The 18,824-nt window shown below is 42.0% G+C and overlaps 1 protein-coding gene across 6 annotated transcripts in view; it reads left to right on the top strand.

Annotated features, from left to right (window-relative positions):
* FAR2 (fatty acyl-CoA reductase 2) overlaps nt 1-13,316 on the top strand; it is a 120,496-nt gene extending 107,180 nt beyond the window's left edge. For all 6 annotated transcript variants that reach the window (XM_088164826.1, XM_014880831.2, XM_014880839.2 and 3 more), the window contains 4 exons: nt 2,703-2,874; nt 6,671-6,800; nt 7,628-7,755; nt 8,754-13,316. In XM_088164826.1, the coding sequence (XP_088020952.1) occupies nt 2,703-2,874; nt 6,671-6,800; nt 7,628-7,755; nt 8,754-8,916 (593 nt within the window). In that variant the 3' untranslated portion in view covers nt 8,917-13,316. The remainder of the gene's footprint in view (nt 1-2,702; nt 2,875-6,670; nt 6,801-7,627; nt 7,756-8,753) is intronic.
* The last annotated feature ends 5,508 nt before the right edge of the window (nt 13,317-18,824 follow it).

Genomic DNA, 18,824 nt, shown 5'->3' with positions numbered 1-18,824 from the left:
CAAACGAAGTCAGCAGAGAATGAGACCATAATTGCATTTACAGAATAAGTGTCTTAACCATGATATTTGATCATGTGGCCTAGCAGGGAAGATATTTCAGCAACTGGCTGAGTGATAAGGACATCATACCAAGTTCCTGGCTTTTTTTTTTTTTTTTTTTTTTTTTTTTTTTTTTTTTTTTTTTTTAATTTTTAAATGAGAGATAAAATGTTGTGGTTAGTCACAGACCTTCTATGGCTTTTTCACAGGAGTGAATGCAAAATTCTTTACAGGCTGCTACTTCAGCAAAAGCCACTATAGCATCACTTTCTGAGGTTTGCCTTTCTTAACTCCTTTTCAGTGTAAATTTACTGATGAAAACAGCAATATATTAGTGCATTGTCCTTTGTTTTATTCTGCTTTTTATTCATTCCTCCTTTTATCCTGTTCCTCTGCTTATAACTGTGGATTTAGCCATGAAATCATCTGGGTGCAGCAGCAGCCTCCCTGAGCAGCTCATCTGTGTTGTGGAACTAAAGGCAGAATTTTCTCCTTGGGTGACACTATGAAGCTCTTTCTACCACATGTTGTAGCCACAGTTTTCCTGAGAGCAGCATGCTGCAGAGAATTAGAATGTTGTATTAAAGTCCAAAATTTTGCCTTTAAAGATGTTGCATGGATGAAGAAATAAATTTGGGAAAGATTTACTGCATCACAGTGTTACATGACCGTAGCCATCCAGTCTGAGCCTTCATCTGAGTCTCCTACCAATTTCTTTTTGGGAAACAGACATAATTCTGTTCAAGGAGTCAGAGTGTGTGACTGGTCATCAGAGTGGAAGGTCCTGAGTGTCTGGAAGCTGCTGAGAAAGCAGGGAGGGGAATGGGAGTCACCTGGCATTGAGTTTTATGGGGTTTGCAGAGGGAAGGGCCTGGGCTACCAGGTTAGGCCAGGTAACACCAGGACCTGCTCTAGGAGTGACAGGTGGCCACAAAAGAGTAGAGATTTTTCAAGGGGAGAAAGATCAGAGAAATTGAGGCTGGATTAGGCTGAGGATACTGAGGGTTGGGAACAGAAGTCACTGGGATGGTGATGCTTTGAGTACATTCTGAGTGATGAGCTTGGAGGGAGGGAGGGAGGAGAAAGAGATCTAGAAGAGAGTTTATGCTTAAACATCCATTGCAAGGCAGTTCATTCTAAAGCTCCTCAGACACAGATAAAAAACTCCTAGTGTTAAAAGGCACCCTAACTGATTTTCTTTTCCAAATACTGCTATGCCTTGGGGTTTTTCTTTCCCTTTGTCATTACTTTCCATGCTGTTAGAAAGATGTGGTCAAACAACTAAATTTTTATCTGAAGAAGCATATTCTGCTTTGCTGCAATGTGAATTTGGTTAGTCTGACTTCATGAAGTACATTTTGCAGTTTCTCCTCAAAACTAAACCTTAAAAGAGGCTGGAAAATGATGTTCAGCTTGGCAAAAATTTTAAGTTCAATTTATTCTTGATAGTCTGCCTGGGTGAGACCTGTGTCTGATTGTCCCCCTGCAGAACCTGCCTTTGAGTTTTAAGATTTGCTGCTGCATTTTTTTTGTTGAGGTTGGAGGGGAAAGACCACGCACCTACGAAGTCATTGCAGTAGCTCCGAGAGGTGACGAATTTCTTGAAATCTTTGCACTGCTTCAGGTGCAGTAATGAGCTGACCACAGACACTGGAAAGTCCTGTCTGAATGTTACAGTTGGAATCTACTTATCTGAGGATGATCTGGATGTTTCTTGTGGCTTGCAAATTCTCATCTGATTTTCTATTTGTAACATAAGCTTAGAGACTAAACTATAATATGAGCACAGATTGATGTCGTTAACTCTCAAATCAATTTTTTAGAAAGTGAAAAAAGCCCACATACTCTTCTTTCTTGAGCTTGCTTGGTGCTCAGGAATAGCACCATCTGTTTATCAGTCCCTAGGATGATAGTCTTACACTCAACTATTGCAGTTCTATTAAGCCTCTGCAATATGCAAATACCCCAGATATTCACATCTAGATGCTACTTTGTGGCACTGTGCCATTGCCAGAGCTCAGAATCAGGCCCAGCATATTTTTTGCCTTAACATGCAAAGGGAAGGGAAGATTCCCACCCTATCATTTGTTTTTGAGTTAAGAATGTGAGACAGTTTGCTGCCTTAGAGCATCCAGAGGTCTTCTGAAAACAGGCAAACATTCAGTGGTGTGGATCGGATGTGGTTTGAAAGGATACAATGAAGTCTTTCCAAAGTTATCACCCCCTGTAAGGAACAGACTAACTCGAACATCAGCCTTTTGGAAAACCTGATTGAAAATTAGAAATGTCATTTCTATTTTATGCTAGCAGGTCAAAGTTTGCTTTCAGTGATGTAAAGAAATGTTAGCATTTACCAATTTCTTTTACATCTGCTGCAGGTGAAAGCAGAACTGCAGCTCCTTGAAGCTCTGAGAGCTGCCTGCTTTCCCTCCTTTATGTTTTGGTGCTTTGACAAGGATGTTTTTGTCTGCCGGTGATAAGTACGGAGCAGGATTGGGTTTCAAACAGGTGATAGATGGAGTAATCAGTTTTCCTGGCAGAAGGGACAACCTGGTCCAAGCTCTGGTGACAGTTCAAAGAGCTGTGGGCTGGAGGTGTGAAGCACAACGCCAGCCCAGCTGGAAGTGAGTGATTGCCAGTGACAAATGCCTGTTCCTTTGCAGGGCAGTACGTGATGTCCACGTTCAAAAGGAACCCCCTGGAGCAGGCCTTCCGAACTCCCAACGCTCACATGACCTCCAGCTACTTGATAAACCAGTACTGGATCACTGTCAGCCACAAGGCACCTGCCATCCTCTATGACCTGTACATGAGGCTCACGGGGAGAAAGCCCAGGTAAGGAATGGTGCCCTCAGCCTCCTGCACGCCTGCCACTCCTGTGGAGAGCAGAGCTCTCACCAGTGATGAGAACTGCAGTCCTTGAGCTTCTTCCTGTCTCGTCCTCTTGAGGAAGATGAGGAAAATGCATGGCTGTAGCTAAGCACAGCCTAGGGCTCGCACACTTTTTGGAACTCAATTTTATGCACTTCAGAGCTTCCCAAGGCAGAGGAGGGCTGGTAGTCTTCTGTCTTCTCTATATCCAGATCTCCACCACTTCAGCTTTCCAATGGGATCACCCCTTTCTGGCATGAGCTTGCATAAAGACTTCAGACTGGCAAGGTTTAGAACATACCAGCTAGTATGTTTTTCCCCCCCATAAATCAGATGTCTAAGCAGCTGTTTCCAGCACTGGCCTGAAATCTAGGAAGCAGTTGTTTCTGAGTATGATTTAAATTCTAATTGTATTTGGGAGGGCAGTTCACCATTACAGGTGGTATCTGAGCCCTGGCAGTGGTATGGCTTGGAGTAACAGCAATATCCATGTCCCATGTGGAAGGAATCCTCTTGTAAGTAACGTTACTGGAGACATTGTCCTCCTTTCCTCCCTGCCACAACTGAGGAGGATTTATTGTGCAATGTGAGAACAGGATGCCAGCACGTTGTTGATGCCAGCTGCTCTTGTGCTCCTCTGCAGCTAGAAAGCTGGCTTCAGCTTTTTGTAAGAAATCCCTGGCATTGCTCTGATTTATCCCTGACATTCTGCTTCAGAGGCAGACTGGTCAGTAAAAAGACTTCCAGTTATCTAGGAGGAAAGAATTACTCTAGAAATAGAGGTAAACTGAAAATAAGGCTGGAATCTCCAGTCGTTGTTGAAATGGGCAGCAATAAGATCTTGGCACTGCCATTACAGTTGACATTTCTTTCCATGCTGATTGGCATAATTAACCAGTGGACACTGCCTGCAATGCTGTAGTTAAATGTCAAACAGACCTCAGCATGATCTTCTGAACTTTAAGATTTGGAGCCTCAGCAGAGAAGGCTCACCAATGAAACTGGGAGTTTTCAAGTCTTCTTTTTTTTAATATCATTCTCTTTTTCTTTTTACACACTACTCCAACTCATGCAGGTATTGCTGCAATGTGGTAGAAAACACAGTAGTAGCTCATTGTTTCTTCTTTTCCCAGCTACCTGATTATCTGACCTTTATGGTCTAATGGCAATAAACCACATCAATTTTTTTAAAAAGCCTTTTTAGGTATAAGCTCATTTCACATAACTTCCCAGATATCAAGCAAAATTGCCCTAAATGATTTCCTGTGAGTGCTGCACATCCATCATGACTTAGAGCATAATGTGTTTTATACCCTTAGCAGTCTCCTATGGCAATCCTGTCTCGCCTGAGGATCTGCTCATGCAAGGTTCTGTATGGGAGCAAATAAAGAAATCATTGCTGTAAACAGTTTTCTAGAAGACAAAATGCATGTCTGAAGTGTGGCTATAGTGAGAGCTAATACGCAGTTTATTCCTCTCAGCTCCTCCACAGTGGAGGATGAAACTTCCTGTAAGAAATTTTTGCCGTGTTTCTACTCAGCTGATGTTTTTCAGAAGACCTTTCCTTCATACAAATTATTAGTCAGTGTTTTGAATGTGGTCACAACAACTGAGCTCAGGCAGTTGACATGAAACACAGTTTTCACATACACCTCTTCAAATCATAGAATCACAGACTGGTTTAGGTTGGAAGGAAGCTTAAAGGTCATCCAGTTCCACCCCCTGCCATGGGTAGGGACGCCTTCCACTATCCCAGGTTGCTCCAAGCCCCATCCAACCTGGCCTGGAACACTGCAAGGGATTGGGCAGCCACAGCTTCTCTGGGAAACCTGTGCCAGGGCCTCAGCACCCTCAAAGGGAAGAATTTTTTCCATATACTAAAGAGTTGGTTCTCTTATCCTTTTTTTTTTTTTTCCTCTGTCAGTTTCCATTAGTTCTAAGCACTTAAAAGATTTTGGGGAGTCAGCTTGAGGGGCAGCTTTCCAATCTAGCTGTATAATTTCTTTTTCCCAAGTTCCTAAAATGTATTAAAATATTCACAAAGCTTTTCCCCATGGTGCTTGCCCTACACAGGAAGATTAATCTAAAATAATTTTAAAGCAGTTCAGATAAACTGCATTCAGTCAACGTGCACATAATTATTCAGAATGAAGGTTCCTTTAATCTGATGGCCTGCTTTGCTTCTAAAATGAAACCACTTTAAGGAGTGCCTGTCTAAGGTTTTAGTGCTCTTTCCAGTTGGTTTGGGTGAGCTGCACAGTTCTGCTCTGAGCTGATGGACTCATTGTGTCTTTCTGTGCTGTGCTGAGTGCTGATCGCCGTGGCAGTCACGTCTGCGTGGGGAGAGGCCAGCCTGGCACCATTCTCCCCCAGACTGCCGCCTTTTATTTGTCACAGCAACTGCGTTACCCTCTGGGCAGCTCAATATTTCACATGAAAACAGCTCTGTTCTCCACGAAAATCAGCCTTTTAATGCCTTCTCTTGCCCTTACACAGTCTGAGAGGACGTGGTGTCCTCTCAGAATTTACCATGCCCTGTACATCACACTTGAAATTAACTGCCAGAGGCCTTTTTTACTCATGACCACTGGGACAACTGAAATAATCCTGCAGGGTAGGACAACATTACTGTCATCCACTTTTATATTAAAAAACGAGTAAGAAAAGGCCAAGACACATGAGAGGACCTGAACCTACATTTCCCAAATGCTTAAGCAGTTATGCCTCTGAAGCAAGACAACAAAAACATGGAGCTGTTGGAGTGGGTCCAGAGGAGAGCCATAAAGATGGTCAGAGGGCTGGAACACCCCTCCTGTGAGGACAGGTTGAAAGATCCAGGACTGTTGAGGCTGCAGAAGAGAAGGCACATGGGAAACCTGGTAGCAGTTTTTCAGTACTTTAAGCAGACCAGTAGGAAAGAAGGGGAGGGATTCTTACCATGGAGCATAATCATAGGATGGGGGGAATGGTTTCAAACTGGAAGAAATTACATTTAGATTATACAGGAGAAAATGGTTCCCTGTGAGGGTGCTGAGGCCCTGGCACAGGCTGCCCAGAGCAGCTGTGGCTGCCCCATCCCTGGAAGTGTCCAGGGTCAGGTTGGATGGGGCTCTGAGCAACCTGGGATAGTGGAAAGGAGTCCCTGCTCATGGCAGGGGTTGGAACAAGATGATATTTAAGCTTCCTTCCAACCCAAGGCACTCTGTGATTCTTTGGTTCTTTCTGAAAACTGAAGTTGGGCAAATGACTTCTGAGCTCAGCATCCATACTGCAGATGTGGTCACTAAATACTGGAGCTAATGCCAAAAAATCAGAGCCTTGCTTCAGTACACAACTCAGGCTTGGGAGCAGAAGAGAATTCCTGTGATAGAAAAAGAAGTATCCACCTTGGGAACAGAAGTGCTGTACCTTTGTGGTGCAGACTTCATGCTAGCTCAGATGGGCTCTTCCCTCCACAGCAGTACATGAGGTAGATGCAGCTTCCAGTCCTTGCTTAGGTCAGACCAGTGAGTTGGACATCAGTAGCAGGCACATTTGTTCCTATATTGGAGCCAGCAATAAAAGCTGGGTAGCTGTAGGCTCAAGAGCTCAGCTGGAGCAGTTTGGACTTGGCTGAGTAAGTTCTCAGCCTAGTGAGTAGTAGGGCAGTGCTCAGGAGGAATTGCAATGTTTATTCACCTGGATTGGTGGAAACACAAACCAGCAGCTTCTACATAAGGTCAGACTTCTGCTGACCTCTGATGCTCCCCCTTTATTTCAGAATGATGAAGATCATCAATCGGCTGCACAAGTCTATGACACTCCTGCAGTATTTCTCCACCCAGTCATGGAACTGGTCCTCAGATAATATGAATATGTTAATGAGTCACCTTAACACAGAGGACAAAAAGGTAAATATTACTTGAATATGGGTTGCTAATCTCAGATTTTGTTCATCTGCAGCAATTTTTTTTGTGTATTGAGCTTTTAAATGATATCTAGATGACTGGAATTGATTTTAATCTGAAATTATTTATTTCAGGAGCTTTCAATTTATTACAAGAGAATGTTTTCAGGTCACTTACAATCCAACCCATTCTGTGAAAACTTCTTCCTCTCTACAAAGCCTTTCTTTGCTCTGAGAAACAAACAGCTGCCTGAGAGCTTGCTAACAATTTGTTCAATATGAGCACCTAAAATGAACTGGGGTAGTTGGCTCTGCAGCGAGATTTTTTGGATTTCTGTTGACCTAGCTGCCAAAAGAGAATGCAGCACAGCTCAGAGTAACACTTACACAGAGGCACCTGCTGGACTCAATGTCCAGTTAATTTATTTATATATAATTCTAATGGCACATTAAAACTGCGTGGAGATTTTCATTTGAATCTCTTTGCCTGTGTGGAATGCCATTTTTCTTCCATGATTCTGTGTGTGTGTGTGTGTGTGTGTGTGTATACAAATACATGTATTTATGGAAGAGTTGCCACCTGAAAGATAAACACGTTCATTTTCTGCCAGCTAGCACTACACTTCTGCTTGCTTTGCCCAGATTCCCAGCTGGGTGGACATTAATCAGCAGCTGTGAAACACAGTCTGGCAGTGCTTGGGAACTCGGTGGCTTTGAGCATTTCAGAGAGAGGGCCTTGTCAGGAACAGAGATCAATGAAGAACTGATGCTTCAAGTGAACTTGTTTTGAACTCTGGTGTTCAGCTTTCACTGTTTGTCTTTAAATCCCAGTTATACAACTTTGATGTTCGCCAGCTGCACTGGTCAGAGTACATTGAGAGCTACTGCATAGGTGCTAAGAAGTACTTGCTAAATGAGGACATGGCTGGCATTCCAGCAGCAAAGCAGCATCTACGCAAGTAAGTCACACCCAGGGACAAAGATAAAGAACTCCTGGCTACCTTTGGGGAAAATAAGTCTAGCTTCATTGCAAAATTATCATTATTATTATTTATTAAAATGGAGATAAATATTTCTTATCACAGTGGTTTGTCAGTATTTACAAACATAGAATAAGGGAATAGTGTGCCATAGCAAAGAGTCCTAAACAAGTTCCTCATTTATGGATCACTTTTAGGAAGTTTATAAGGACCTCAGGAATGGGCAACTGACTGTCTCAGGCCATGATGTGTGATAAGTTCACCTTAAAATAAAAGGGCTCTTATAAAAATGAAACTAGTTTTGAGCTCTTGAGGTCTTTAGGTGTTTTTTTTTCCCTTGGTCAAGCAACGGGAAAATGACAATTAGAGAACTGCAGAAACTTTTGCTTGACAGAAAGAAGACAGGATCATAAGGATCTGAAAAATTCAGTAATACCAATGAAGTTGATGCTGTAAACTAACCCACTCCCCCCAAAAAATAAAAAATCCCTGCAGTATTGCAACAGTGAATGCCATTTATGAGCATTACATAATTTCATGACTCTAAATACAGAGTTTCACCCAAATAAGAGAACCTTGCTCATCAACTCCTGTGAAGGTTCTCTAGCCTGCCTCAAATCTTGCAAAGTGAGAAATAGCCAATATATGAAACCAAAGCAGAAAGTATTGGACACAGACTGTCCTAAAGAAAAACCTCCCCATGTGACTTTGCTCTGGTTTGAAATGAGAGTACAGAACAAGAGAGAATTCCAGTACAGATGGTCTACCTACCCCATGAACTATTCACTGTGCTCCAGCTTCAGCACAGTCCTTGGCAAGACCAAGGACCTCCAGCACAGCGTTTCCACTAAAACAGGAATGGCAAAAAGCCCAAGGGCCACTTGTAAATAGGATTTATTCCTGAATTGCCTGTAGGAAATGCAGAGGGCTGGTGAGCTTGTTGTTGTGTTTTTCTTGATAAGCTGCCTCTTTCCCAGGCTGAGGAACATCCGATACGCGTTCAACACCACCCTCCTCGTGATCATCTGGCGCATCTTCATCGCGAGGTCGCAGATGGCTCGAAACATCTGGTACTTTGTGGTGAGCCTCTGCTACAAGTTCCTGTCCTACTTCAGGGCATCCAGCACCCTCAGGCACTGAAGCCACCCATCAGCAACCAGCCTCTTCCAGAAGGACCTCCATCTCCTCTAATCAGCAACTGTGGGCATCGGGGTCTGAAAGTAGCAGAAAAATCCACTCCCTCCAACAGCAGCTGGCATTTATTGTACACTGTTACATGCTCACCTTTTTAATTTTAACTAATGCTTTCATACATGGTGGTCTTTCTTCCACAGGACCAGGCCAATTTTTAAAGCCATAACTGAAGCTTTAGGAACAGGTCAAACTGGGACCCCTCTAGACATCTAGAGTCTGATGTACAAGAGTAAGGATTAACCAAAGTCATTGTCTTCCCATGTACTATTCCCTAGGCTATCTTAATCCCATCTTCTTCCTCAAATTTAAAGCATGACCTTGGAAGACAAGGATGCCACCAGAGAAGACCCAGCCAAGGAAATGGAACTGTAAGAGGTCTTCCTAAAGCAGCTGTTCCTTCATTTTCATTTAGTGAAATGGTACCTTATTGAAAAACAAGATTGCACCTTCTCAGTTTTTCTAAACTTAGGAGGAGGAAAGATCAGTCACACGAGGCCAGTGAACACAAGGAATAGTTTTCAGATCTTGTCTTGTATTGCTGTTGAGGACTGATGCTTTCAGGCCATACCTGAAGACACACATAGAATTCATGCACCTCTGTTAACTCTGCTCACTCACAAGCTGCTTTCTTACAGAGAGGTCTTCTTTTCTCCCTGTGGTTAAGGTTTCAGTCTATTAAAAAATTCCTGGTCTTGCATTTATCACATTTGCTTGGAACATTTTTGGGGTCTTGAAAAATGCTGTATTAACTCTGAGAATGAAGAGAAGACTTGATAAAAATTAGAAGAAAAATACAGAAACTCATCATTAATTTTGAAATATAGGTCTTTTTTTCCCAGGAGGAAATCTTTCTCCCTGTAGCTCAAAATCAGCCTGATACTGGGCTTTCATTACAGCTAAATCACCATTACAGCTAAATCACATTGCAGCTGATCATTTTCACTGGCAAGGAAAGTGTAAAGACACACACGGAGGAAACATCATTGGGCCTGTTCTGCTGCCACTCCTGTCAGGAGGAATTAAAAAGTCTGAAACTTGTTTTTATTGAGAACAAGTTAATATTGGATTTAATGATCTTAAAGGTCTTTTCTGACCTAAGCAGCTCCGTGATTCTTTGACTTCTCTGTAAGAACAGTCATGCAAATGTGAAGGTAACGCACTTTATCCTGCAGTTTAAAATTTTCGAAACTTGATTTTTCAGAGTTTTAGAATTAAATTGCAATTTAGAAAGGAAGTCAAGGACCTTCCTAATACTCACGGCTGTTGGAGATCCTTGTTTCTTGTGAACTGTAAATTCCTGCGGGGGCAGAGAGAGCCTTCTTGAAAGTAGCTGGTGCAACAACTGCAGCAAATTTACTGTGTTGTCAGACTTGCAGTGTCAAATCTTACACTGAAATATTTTTTATTCAGATAACACTGAACAACCACGTTTAAGATGATCAGTCTTCAATGCAGCACCCAGTTCTCTAGTCTTGTGTCATGCCAGCTGTCTGAAAAAGTAAATAATACACAAAAAAACACAACAAAGAGACACAGTTGCTCTTCTGTGAGCTGAGAAGAGCAGAGAATTTACAAACCTGGCATTTCTCAAAAATTATACTTGGTTTTGGTAGTGAAGGTAAGAGCAAATTATGACAGTGTATTTATATCTGAGCACTTCAAGCTGATTCAGAAATCTTTCTAAAGGTTCTAGGAATTAATCTTGCCCCTGTGCCCCAGAGATCTGGTTCCAAGCAATTGCCAAAGGATGCCTGCAGCAGAGCCTGACCAGAAATGTGGTGTCCAGGATGTCACGGCTCTGTGTTTGTCACAAACTGCTTTTGATCTGTGCTTAAATAGGTAAAGCACCCAGTTTACAGAGGTGCAAATTTCTGAAGCTCTTGCCTTGGAAATGTGCTTTCTGTAGCGAAACTGGTTGTTGGGTGTGTGTTTTCCAGCTTCAGGGCACGCTGTGCAAGGTGTCAGCACCTGAGAAACCTGGAGCTGTGAGTTCAGGGGCTGGAGACCAACGTCCCCTGCCCAGTGCTGCCACAGCAATATTTTGTTGAAGGTTGTGGCATTGTACTTTGCTGCCTTGGTGGGGCTGAGGCAGGTTGCTGCAGGGATTCCTCCAGGAGGAGTGCATTCCCTCAGTTACATAATTGGGTCATCAGGCAGCTTGCAGTCCTCATAGGAAAGGCTAAAAAACAAAGGAAACCGAGACTGTAGATCACTTTGAAACAAACTTCCACTCAAACATTAGGAAATCATTTCAACACTTATCCTGAAAGTCTTTTTAAAGTGCCTGCCTTATAGACAAAGAGAAGGAGCAGTAGGGATCATAAGTCTTGGGCTGTGCACGTAACAGACAAAAGCTTGGTTCTCAGAAAAGTCAAAGGTGCAGAGCTGCCACACGGACATCAGTCAGCTCTCCTGAGAGTGAAGTGTCCCACCTTTTCTTCCCTTCCCTACTCATGCCAGGAATTCCTCACAATATGCCTTCAGGTATTCACAGTTGTGTGCACAGGCTGTATTGTCCCCACAAGTCTGAGGTGTATTTTTTGCTCGCTTGAACATATCCAGACCTGGTTTTCTGAATACACAAAAAGGTGCTGCACTCAGAACAGGGTAGTGTGACATTTTAAGGCTCTTCAGCATTTTGCTGAAGGAAATAGCTGCAGTAAAGCTACTCAGCCCCAAAAAAACAGCCGTTGTTTGGGTTAGAAAAACAGATGGTGTCTGCTCTTCTGAAGACCTCGCATAGCCCACACAGCATTGCCAGCAGCTGGCTCCAGAGCTCTGGCCTTGCCTGGGGCAGATCAAGCTGTTAGCTTGTCTTAACACACACGTAACATGCAGGGGAACTTGAATCTTTAATACATTTTCTTGCGGCTTGAGATGTTTCCAGCTGATTGTCTGAAGCAGAAACCTATTTCAGAAAGCCTCAGTGCAGGGGCTGATGTGTGGCAGTAGCCCTTGAGTGTCCGTTGTGACTGTCATCACAAGGAGCTGGGCATAAGAACTTGTTCTCACTTCAAGCAGTGGCTGATGTTCTGTGGTTTACTTTGTGCTCCTCAGTGGATTTGTTTGTGCTCTGAAGAAACCCAAGCCTTGGGGAAAATATCTGAAAGAAAACACTAAGTATCATTTCACCATCAGCAATGGGCAGAAGCTTGCAATTCATAAATATCAAGTATCTTCTTTTAATTAAACAGCGATAACAAAACAAACAAAACAACCACAACAAATCCCTACAATTAATCTGTGTTTAACTGCCTTTTGAATGACAACCAAAGTTATTTATCTTCAGCATGTCTGTTACTAAAAAAATAAGATTTCTTACCCCTCCACCCTCCTCTGTTCCTTGTTAAGAAACAATTCTTCCACAGTAGGGAGGGAGGGCTAACAGACCACTGATAAATCACAGGTTGTTGGCCCATTACCCACCTCCTGCAGAAATGTGTTCTTTTACATTTTCTAAGGAAGCATGAGTACATCTGCCTGTGTGTACAGCTGCATCTTCCAGCACCAAACAGACATGGTAAAAGCAGTGGAGCTCATCCTGAAGTGCCAGGCTGTGTTTGTTTGGCATGCCCTGTTCCACTTCAGTTCACAAGGAAGCAATTAAAACATACCCTCATTTCCAGTGTAAAGGGAACCTAACCTGTAGCTGCTAATCGAGTCATTATCACAAATAAGCAACTGGGAAAAGAGGGAGGGGGGCATCCTTTTGTTTGTAAATAAGCTACAGCTTCATGGTTGAAAGCATGCTGTTGCTCTTCCAGCGTTGACGTTCTACCGCTGAAAACAAGGATGAACTTTCAGTACAATTTTAGTACAATTGGACCCCTTATTCCAGCACAGAGCAAATAACATTCCCCAGAAGGTAAGTGGTGAACACTCCATTACATGGTGCTAAATATTGGTATGAAGGTGGTACAGATTTACTTAATGAGAACTAAAATCCAAAAAATAAAGTGTATTTGGGGAAAAATTAAAGATGTATTATCCCACTTTTCTCTACTGCTTAAAAGCCAACTATGAATTGTTTTTTCAGATGAAGATAAAGCCACTTACAAAAGGTTTCTTGTCCTTACATGATCTTGGCAGACCCTGGTTTATAGTAAAATATGTACTCTCTCACTGTCCAGAGTTTCTACGGTTCTATCTGCTATTTCTATCCTCTTGTTAGCTATGAGACAACTTCCTGTTATAAATCTTAATTACAGAGTTTCTAATGTTAAGGCATAACCTTTTGAGCTCTCAGATAAAATTATCAAACCACAAATTATGTGAACCTCAGCCATAAAACTGTTAATATGATGTTTATGTTATTTGAAACATTTAATAAAACAAAATATTTTAAAGCTATGGTCACTGTGCATTTCTTGGTTTGCTAGACGAGGTGGTGACTTGCTGGCAATCGCAGTTGAGCAGAGGCTGCTTCTCCAGCACATCTGCCCACATCTGCAGCACAGCTGGCACTGGAACAGCAGCCCCACCTACAGGAGGGAAACCCAAATTTTAAAGGCTGCCACAGTGAGGCTTTTAACGCTGATACAGAAGACTGGGAGGTCCTGCTGTGATGAATGCCCTGTGGAAGCTCACGGGAACAGGTCTGCAGCAAAGGGAAATGGGGAGTAACCCAGCCAACTTCCTCGAATTCAACATCCCGTTTGTACCTGAGTATATTACTCCAGATTTTTAGTTTTCGTATAGAGTAGTTTAGTATAGAGACCTCACCTCATTATGTTAGTTTTCTGTCAAGCAAGAGTAGATAATGTCTAGTAATTATTTCTCACTTTATTGCAATATAGCAGACTTGAATGAGAGGAAAAGACACTCCATTATCATGATCCTTTTCTTAATGAAAATTATTTCCAGTCCTGAAACCCAGGGCATACCTCAAAGATATCACTTTCATTTTGTTAGCTAATCTTTCCTTGAACTATCACTTTCCTTTTTTTATATGTAAATGTGATCTTTATGGAGGAAAAAAAAAAAAAAGCAGTTTTCCATTAAGATGCATCAGTGAATTAAAGCCATCAGCAAGAAAGTTCAAATTCTTTCCAAAGAACAGACTTAGAGGTCAACCTGCAGACTTCAATATTTAAAGCTTTTCTTCTGACATTCTAATTGCACAGTATTATCAAGGCAAATAATCTATTAAATAAACGAGGGAAATTGCATTTTTAAGGGAAGCAAAAATAGGGGGGTAGGAAAATGATGTAATGTAAGACAAGTCCTTAGCTGATACACTGCAGGTCACATATCCACTCCAGAGAATACAAACCCTTGAGGACCACTGGCTTAACCTGGGCAAAGCTGCTGCAATAAATGAAGCATTGGATTAAATGTATAGAAACTGGCCAGAGAAATCGGAGCTGGTGAAAATGCCAGCAAAAATGTTTGTAGAAAGAAGTTTTAACTGTATTTGGAGCTGTAAATAAGCAAGATTTGAGGCCCACAAAGACTGATATTTTGCTACTGATAACACAGGTCCTTTGCCACTGTCATTTGTTACTGCTGTGCAAGACACTGAAGAGCTCCAAAAACTCAGGCAGGTACCCCAGTGCCTCTGGCAGGTAGGTTTTGAGCAGAAAGTAATAGAAAGTTTATACCGTGGCACAATCTTGCAGAGAGGCAGGTGAATTTAAATATATCTTTCTCTTTGCCTCAGGCTTTTAAAAATGGAGGCATTGTGGAACCTGAGGAATGAACGAAAAATTACAACTACAGACAGTAAAAAGACAATTGTAATTGTAGAGTAACAAATAAAACTGGCTGCTTGAAAGTTTGAATAGCATTAACTTGTTCAACAGTGATTGTGTTTATGCAACACTGAGTTTAAGGGGAATTTGTGCCGTCTCTGCACAATCCATGATTATTGATCATTTTAGCACATTTTGTTACTCCCCCCCAGCTGAGGCTGATGTGACAATTGGTCTGGGGAAAGAGAAATGTCAGCTGCCCGTGGAGGTCTCTGGGAAGTTTGCCACCACTTAACACCTCTGGGAAAGCTTTATTGGTAAATAAATGGCTACCATGTAGGATTTGCCAAAAAAATAAACTAAGATTTACTCAGCAAAGGCAAATTCAGCAGTGAGGAGACTAATGAGTTAAATTAGCTTGAAAAGACAAGTGAGGCTCAGGTTTGGCACTCTGCAGTCAAAGCTGGGAGAGATGATGTGAGTTCAGGTATCTGATGACGGTCCCAGTGGTGGGATAATAAAAGCAACATTTACATTATTTTATTCATTCTTTAATCTTTGGCATTAGAATGACATTAATATTTCCAGAAAAACAATTAAATTTTTTCCTAGTCTTCATTTTCATGGTTACTGACAATATAGAATGTGAAAGCAAGCAAAGGAATTAGCTAGAAATTAATATGCAGTAAATTCCAACTAGCTTCTATTAATATTTCTTCTAATTAAGATACTGTTTAGCCTTAGCATAAAATCAGTCAATGAGCAATACAAAATAATATTTTGGTATGTAAAGCAAGAATTTATCTGCTGAGAAGTTTTTCTTTACAGCTTGCTCTATTACAGCCTTTGGCATTTTATTTGGAAGTGCTATGTCCTGTGATGAATATGGATTTGAAACATTGACAAGTTTTGCTTATTTCCTTGGAGGTCTTTTCCAACATCAGTGATCCTGTGATAACTGTGAAATACAAGGATTTTGCCTTACCAGAAGTGAGACAAAATACTGAGAGCAAAGATCCCAGGCAACATCCACTGCCCCAGGGCACAAAAAGCAAGGCAAAATCCTGTTCCTCACTTCTGCTGAAGAAATGGTGAGAACTGGATACCCACCAAAAAAGAAAGGACTGTATTTCCAGAAATCAGGTGTCTGCAGTCTCAGAGAACCAGCAGTAAGATCCCAAGGCAGGTAAATCCCTGGAGAACAGCTAGTGCACTTAAATGTCCTTTAAGATACTGCTAAAGAATGTACTGTCTCCAACTAGAGAAAGGGAAACAAAAGGTTAAGAGAGTAAATCTGACAGGCCACAAATTTCCATACTGGTCTGAAATTATGAACAGGAATGGCACAGGATGTGACAAGTAGGTCAGATTACATAAAATAATGTATTATAAAAAATAAAGCACAACCAAGCAACAAAGTAACTGGAACATAGATCAGTCCAAAAACATTCTATAATGCTGACTGGAAGACGACAGAAATAAAAACAACCAACCAACCAAAACCAAAAGATCTGCGTCTTTGCTAGGAAGATTAGCATTATATAATAAACACAAGAACAGCATCAAAAGGCTAAGAACTCAGAGCAGACAGAGAAAAGGTTACAGAGTACTTAATTTACATTTTTTTAATGTCACCTATAGGCTGGAGCAAGCTGAGGTAGGCTGGTAGATATCCTGGAGAGCTCAGGAAAGATGGACAAGGTTGGGGAAGACAGAGGAAATACAAAAGGACAAGAACTTGGAAACTATTTTTAGTGAGCCTGACTTCGGTACAAGAACAATATTCAGCAGTCACACAGCAGTTAAAAAGGAAAACAATCATAGTGTGGAATTCCATGGGCAAATTATGTCACATCCAATTTTCTCTTACAATAGAGTGAGAGGCATTGTTAAAAGCAGAGGAGTTGGAGATGGCATACAGTCTGTGCTTTAAAAGGTTTTTATCTCACATGATCATTCTGACAAAGGAGCTGAGGCAAGAACACTACAAAATTAATGCAAAACCTGACAGAAAATCACAATACTTACTTGCAATTCAGTGTTAACCTGGGAAATTACATTATATGTAACCCCAGATGAGAAGATTCAACGGATTCATTAAAGATATGAATGCTGGGATAGAGAATAGGCTCTTTAAAACCTTGGTCTCAAGGTGAGAAGGCTCTGAGCAGAGCAGGGGGCAGGGCTAGTTAAAACTCAGAATATTCTTGTTAAATTGAAACCCAAAGCTTCTACTTAAATTAGTGAGTCTTTCAAATTAAAAACTTCCACGAACATCTAATATGGACTTGTCTAATTTGAGATACAGTCTTGAAAGTATTTTATATAAATGAATATTACTAGTTTCCCAAAATCAAGAATTTAAAATTATAAAATGCCATAGCAATGTGTTCTAACCTCCTCATGTATTGTAACAGGCTCTTTTATTACTTACACATTATTTTTGCATGAAGAGCCCCTGCTTTCTTTAGTAAACTTGAGGGATAAATGAAAAAACTCTTCACAATCCATTTTTTTGCACCTCTGTTACCTGGTGGTCTTACAAGCTTTCATGCCACACTGTTCAAGCTCTGCTGGGCCAAGAAAATCATTCATTTCTTAATTCACTTTTCTATGACACTCATCACTTGAGTTTCTACAGGCCAGATTCATTTAGATAGTGGTAATATTATTGCTTTCACCAACTTCCAATATGTTGAAGTTAGTTAATCCAGGCTTCCATTTTTCCCTGCAGGGAAGAACAGACCTTGCTGGAATGTGATTTATTAGGATGCTGCATAAAGGTCTATTGACAACCAAGAGCATCTAATGCAACGAGCTCCTTCACATCTAAATCATGGACTAAGAAGTCCAGGGAAAATATACCTGTTTCATTGCAAAATACTGGCTGTTACTGTGGATGGGATACCTCTATCCTCCAAAGCACACAAGTGCAGAAAGGAAAAAGCTCAAGCAATGAGCAGCACCTGAGACTGCCATAAAACAAGGTCACGTAATTGAATCACAGCATATCCCAAGTTGGGAGGGGCCTGCAAGGATCATGGAGTCCAGCTCTTCCCAAACCACAATTAATCCTGAAAAACAAGGGGGAATGGCCTGAAATCCAGAAGTTAAACAAAATAATCACCTTAGTTTAGGGGAGCACCAAGGAATGGCTACTACTGAAAGCACACGGGACTTAAACCTGTGCCCTCAGCTGCAGGGTATCACTGTCAAAGAGCTGCCCCAGGGCCCTGGTGTGTGCACGAACACAGAGAAGGTCTGAAAGGAGCAGCCATGATCCCACAGGGCACAAAAGGGCTGGCACAGCGAAGGACAGCTTCTGGAACTGGGAAATACGGACTGTGAGTCCCTCCACAATCCTTAATAACAACTGCAATGAGCCAGAAGGATGCAGCTGGAAAGCCAGCACTGGCCCAGAGGTCTTGTTGCCTTATGAGTTTTTTACCTCTAAAGAGTGCCCAGGATCTGTTAATCTCCAGATATTTAATGTTCCCCAAACAAATTTAGAGCATCTCTCCTATGAGAAGATACTGAGAGAATTGGGATTGTTCAGTCTAGAGAAGGCTTTGGGGTGACCTCCTTGTGGCCTTCCTGAAGGGAGCCCACAGGAAAGATGGAGAGAGACTCTTGACAAGGGCCTGGAGTGACAGGACAAGGGGCAATGGCTTCACACTGACGCAGAGCAGGGTTAGATTGGATATTGGGAAGGAATTGTTCCCTGTGAGGGTGCTGAGGCCCTGGCACAGGTTTCCCAGAGAAGCTGTGGCTGCTCCATCCCTAGAAGTGTTCCAGGCCAGGTTGGATGGGGCTCTAAGCAACCTGGAATAGTAGAAGGTCCCTGCCTATGGCAGGGGGATGGAATGAGATGATTTTTAAGGTTCCTTCCAACTCAGGCTGTTCTCTATTTCTCTGTTCTTGGGCTAGCACTGCACCATCCTCCAGCACAGAAGAGAGAAGGTTTATGCTCCTCTTTGGGGTGCCTAGATCAGTGTCCTGGGGTGACTGTATGGTCCAGTATCCCCATCGTCTGTTTTTTTGTCCAGAAATGGGTCCTGTAGCTTTAAATTTGGCCCAGCGAAGGCGGGAGAGTGGAGGAAACTTTTGCCACCCATGTTTACAAAAACACAGATATAAAGCTCTCTGTTCTCCTCAGCTCTCTCG

Source organism: Sturnus vulgaris, chromosome 5 (genome assembly GCF_052056855.1).
Source record: "Sturnus vulgaris isolate bStuVul1 chromosome 5, bStuVul1.hap1, whole genome shotgun sequence".
NCBI lineage: Eukaryota > Metazoa > Chordata > Aves > Passeriformes > Sturnidae > Sturnus > Sturnus vulgaris.
This window is presented reverse-complemented; position numbering and strand designations above follow the sequence as displayed.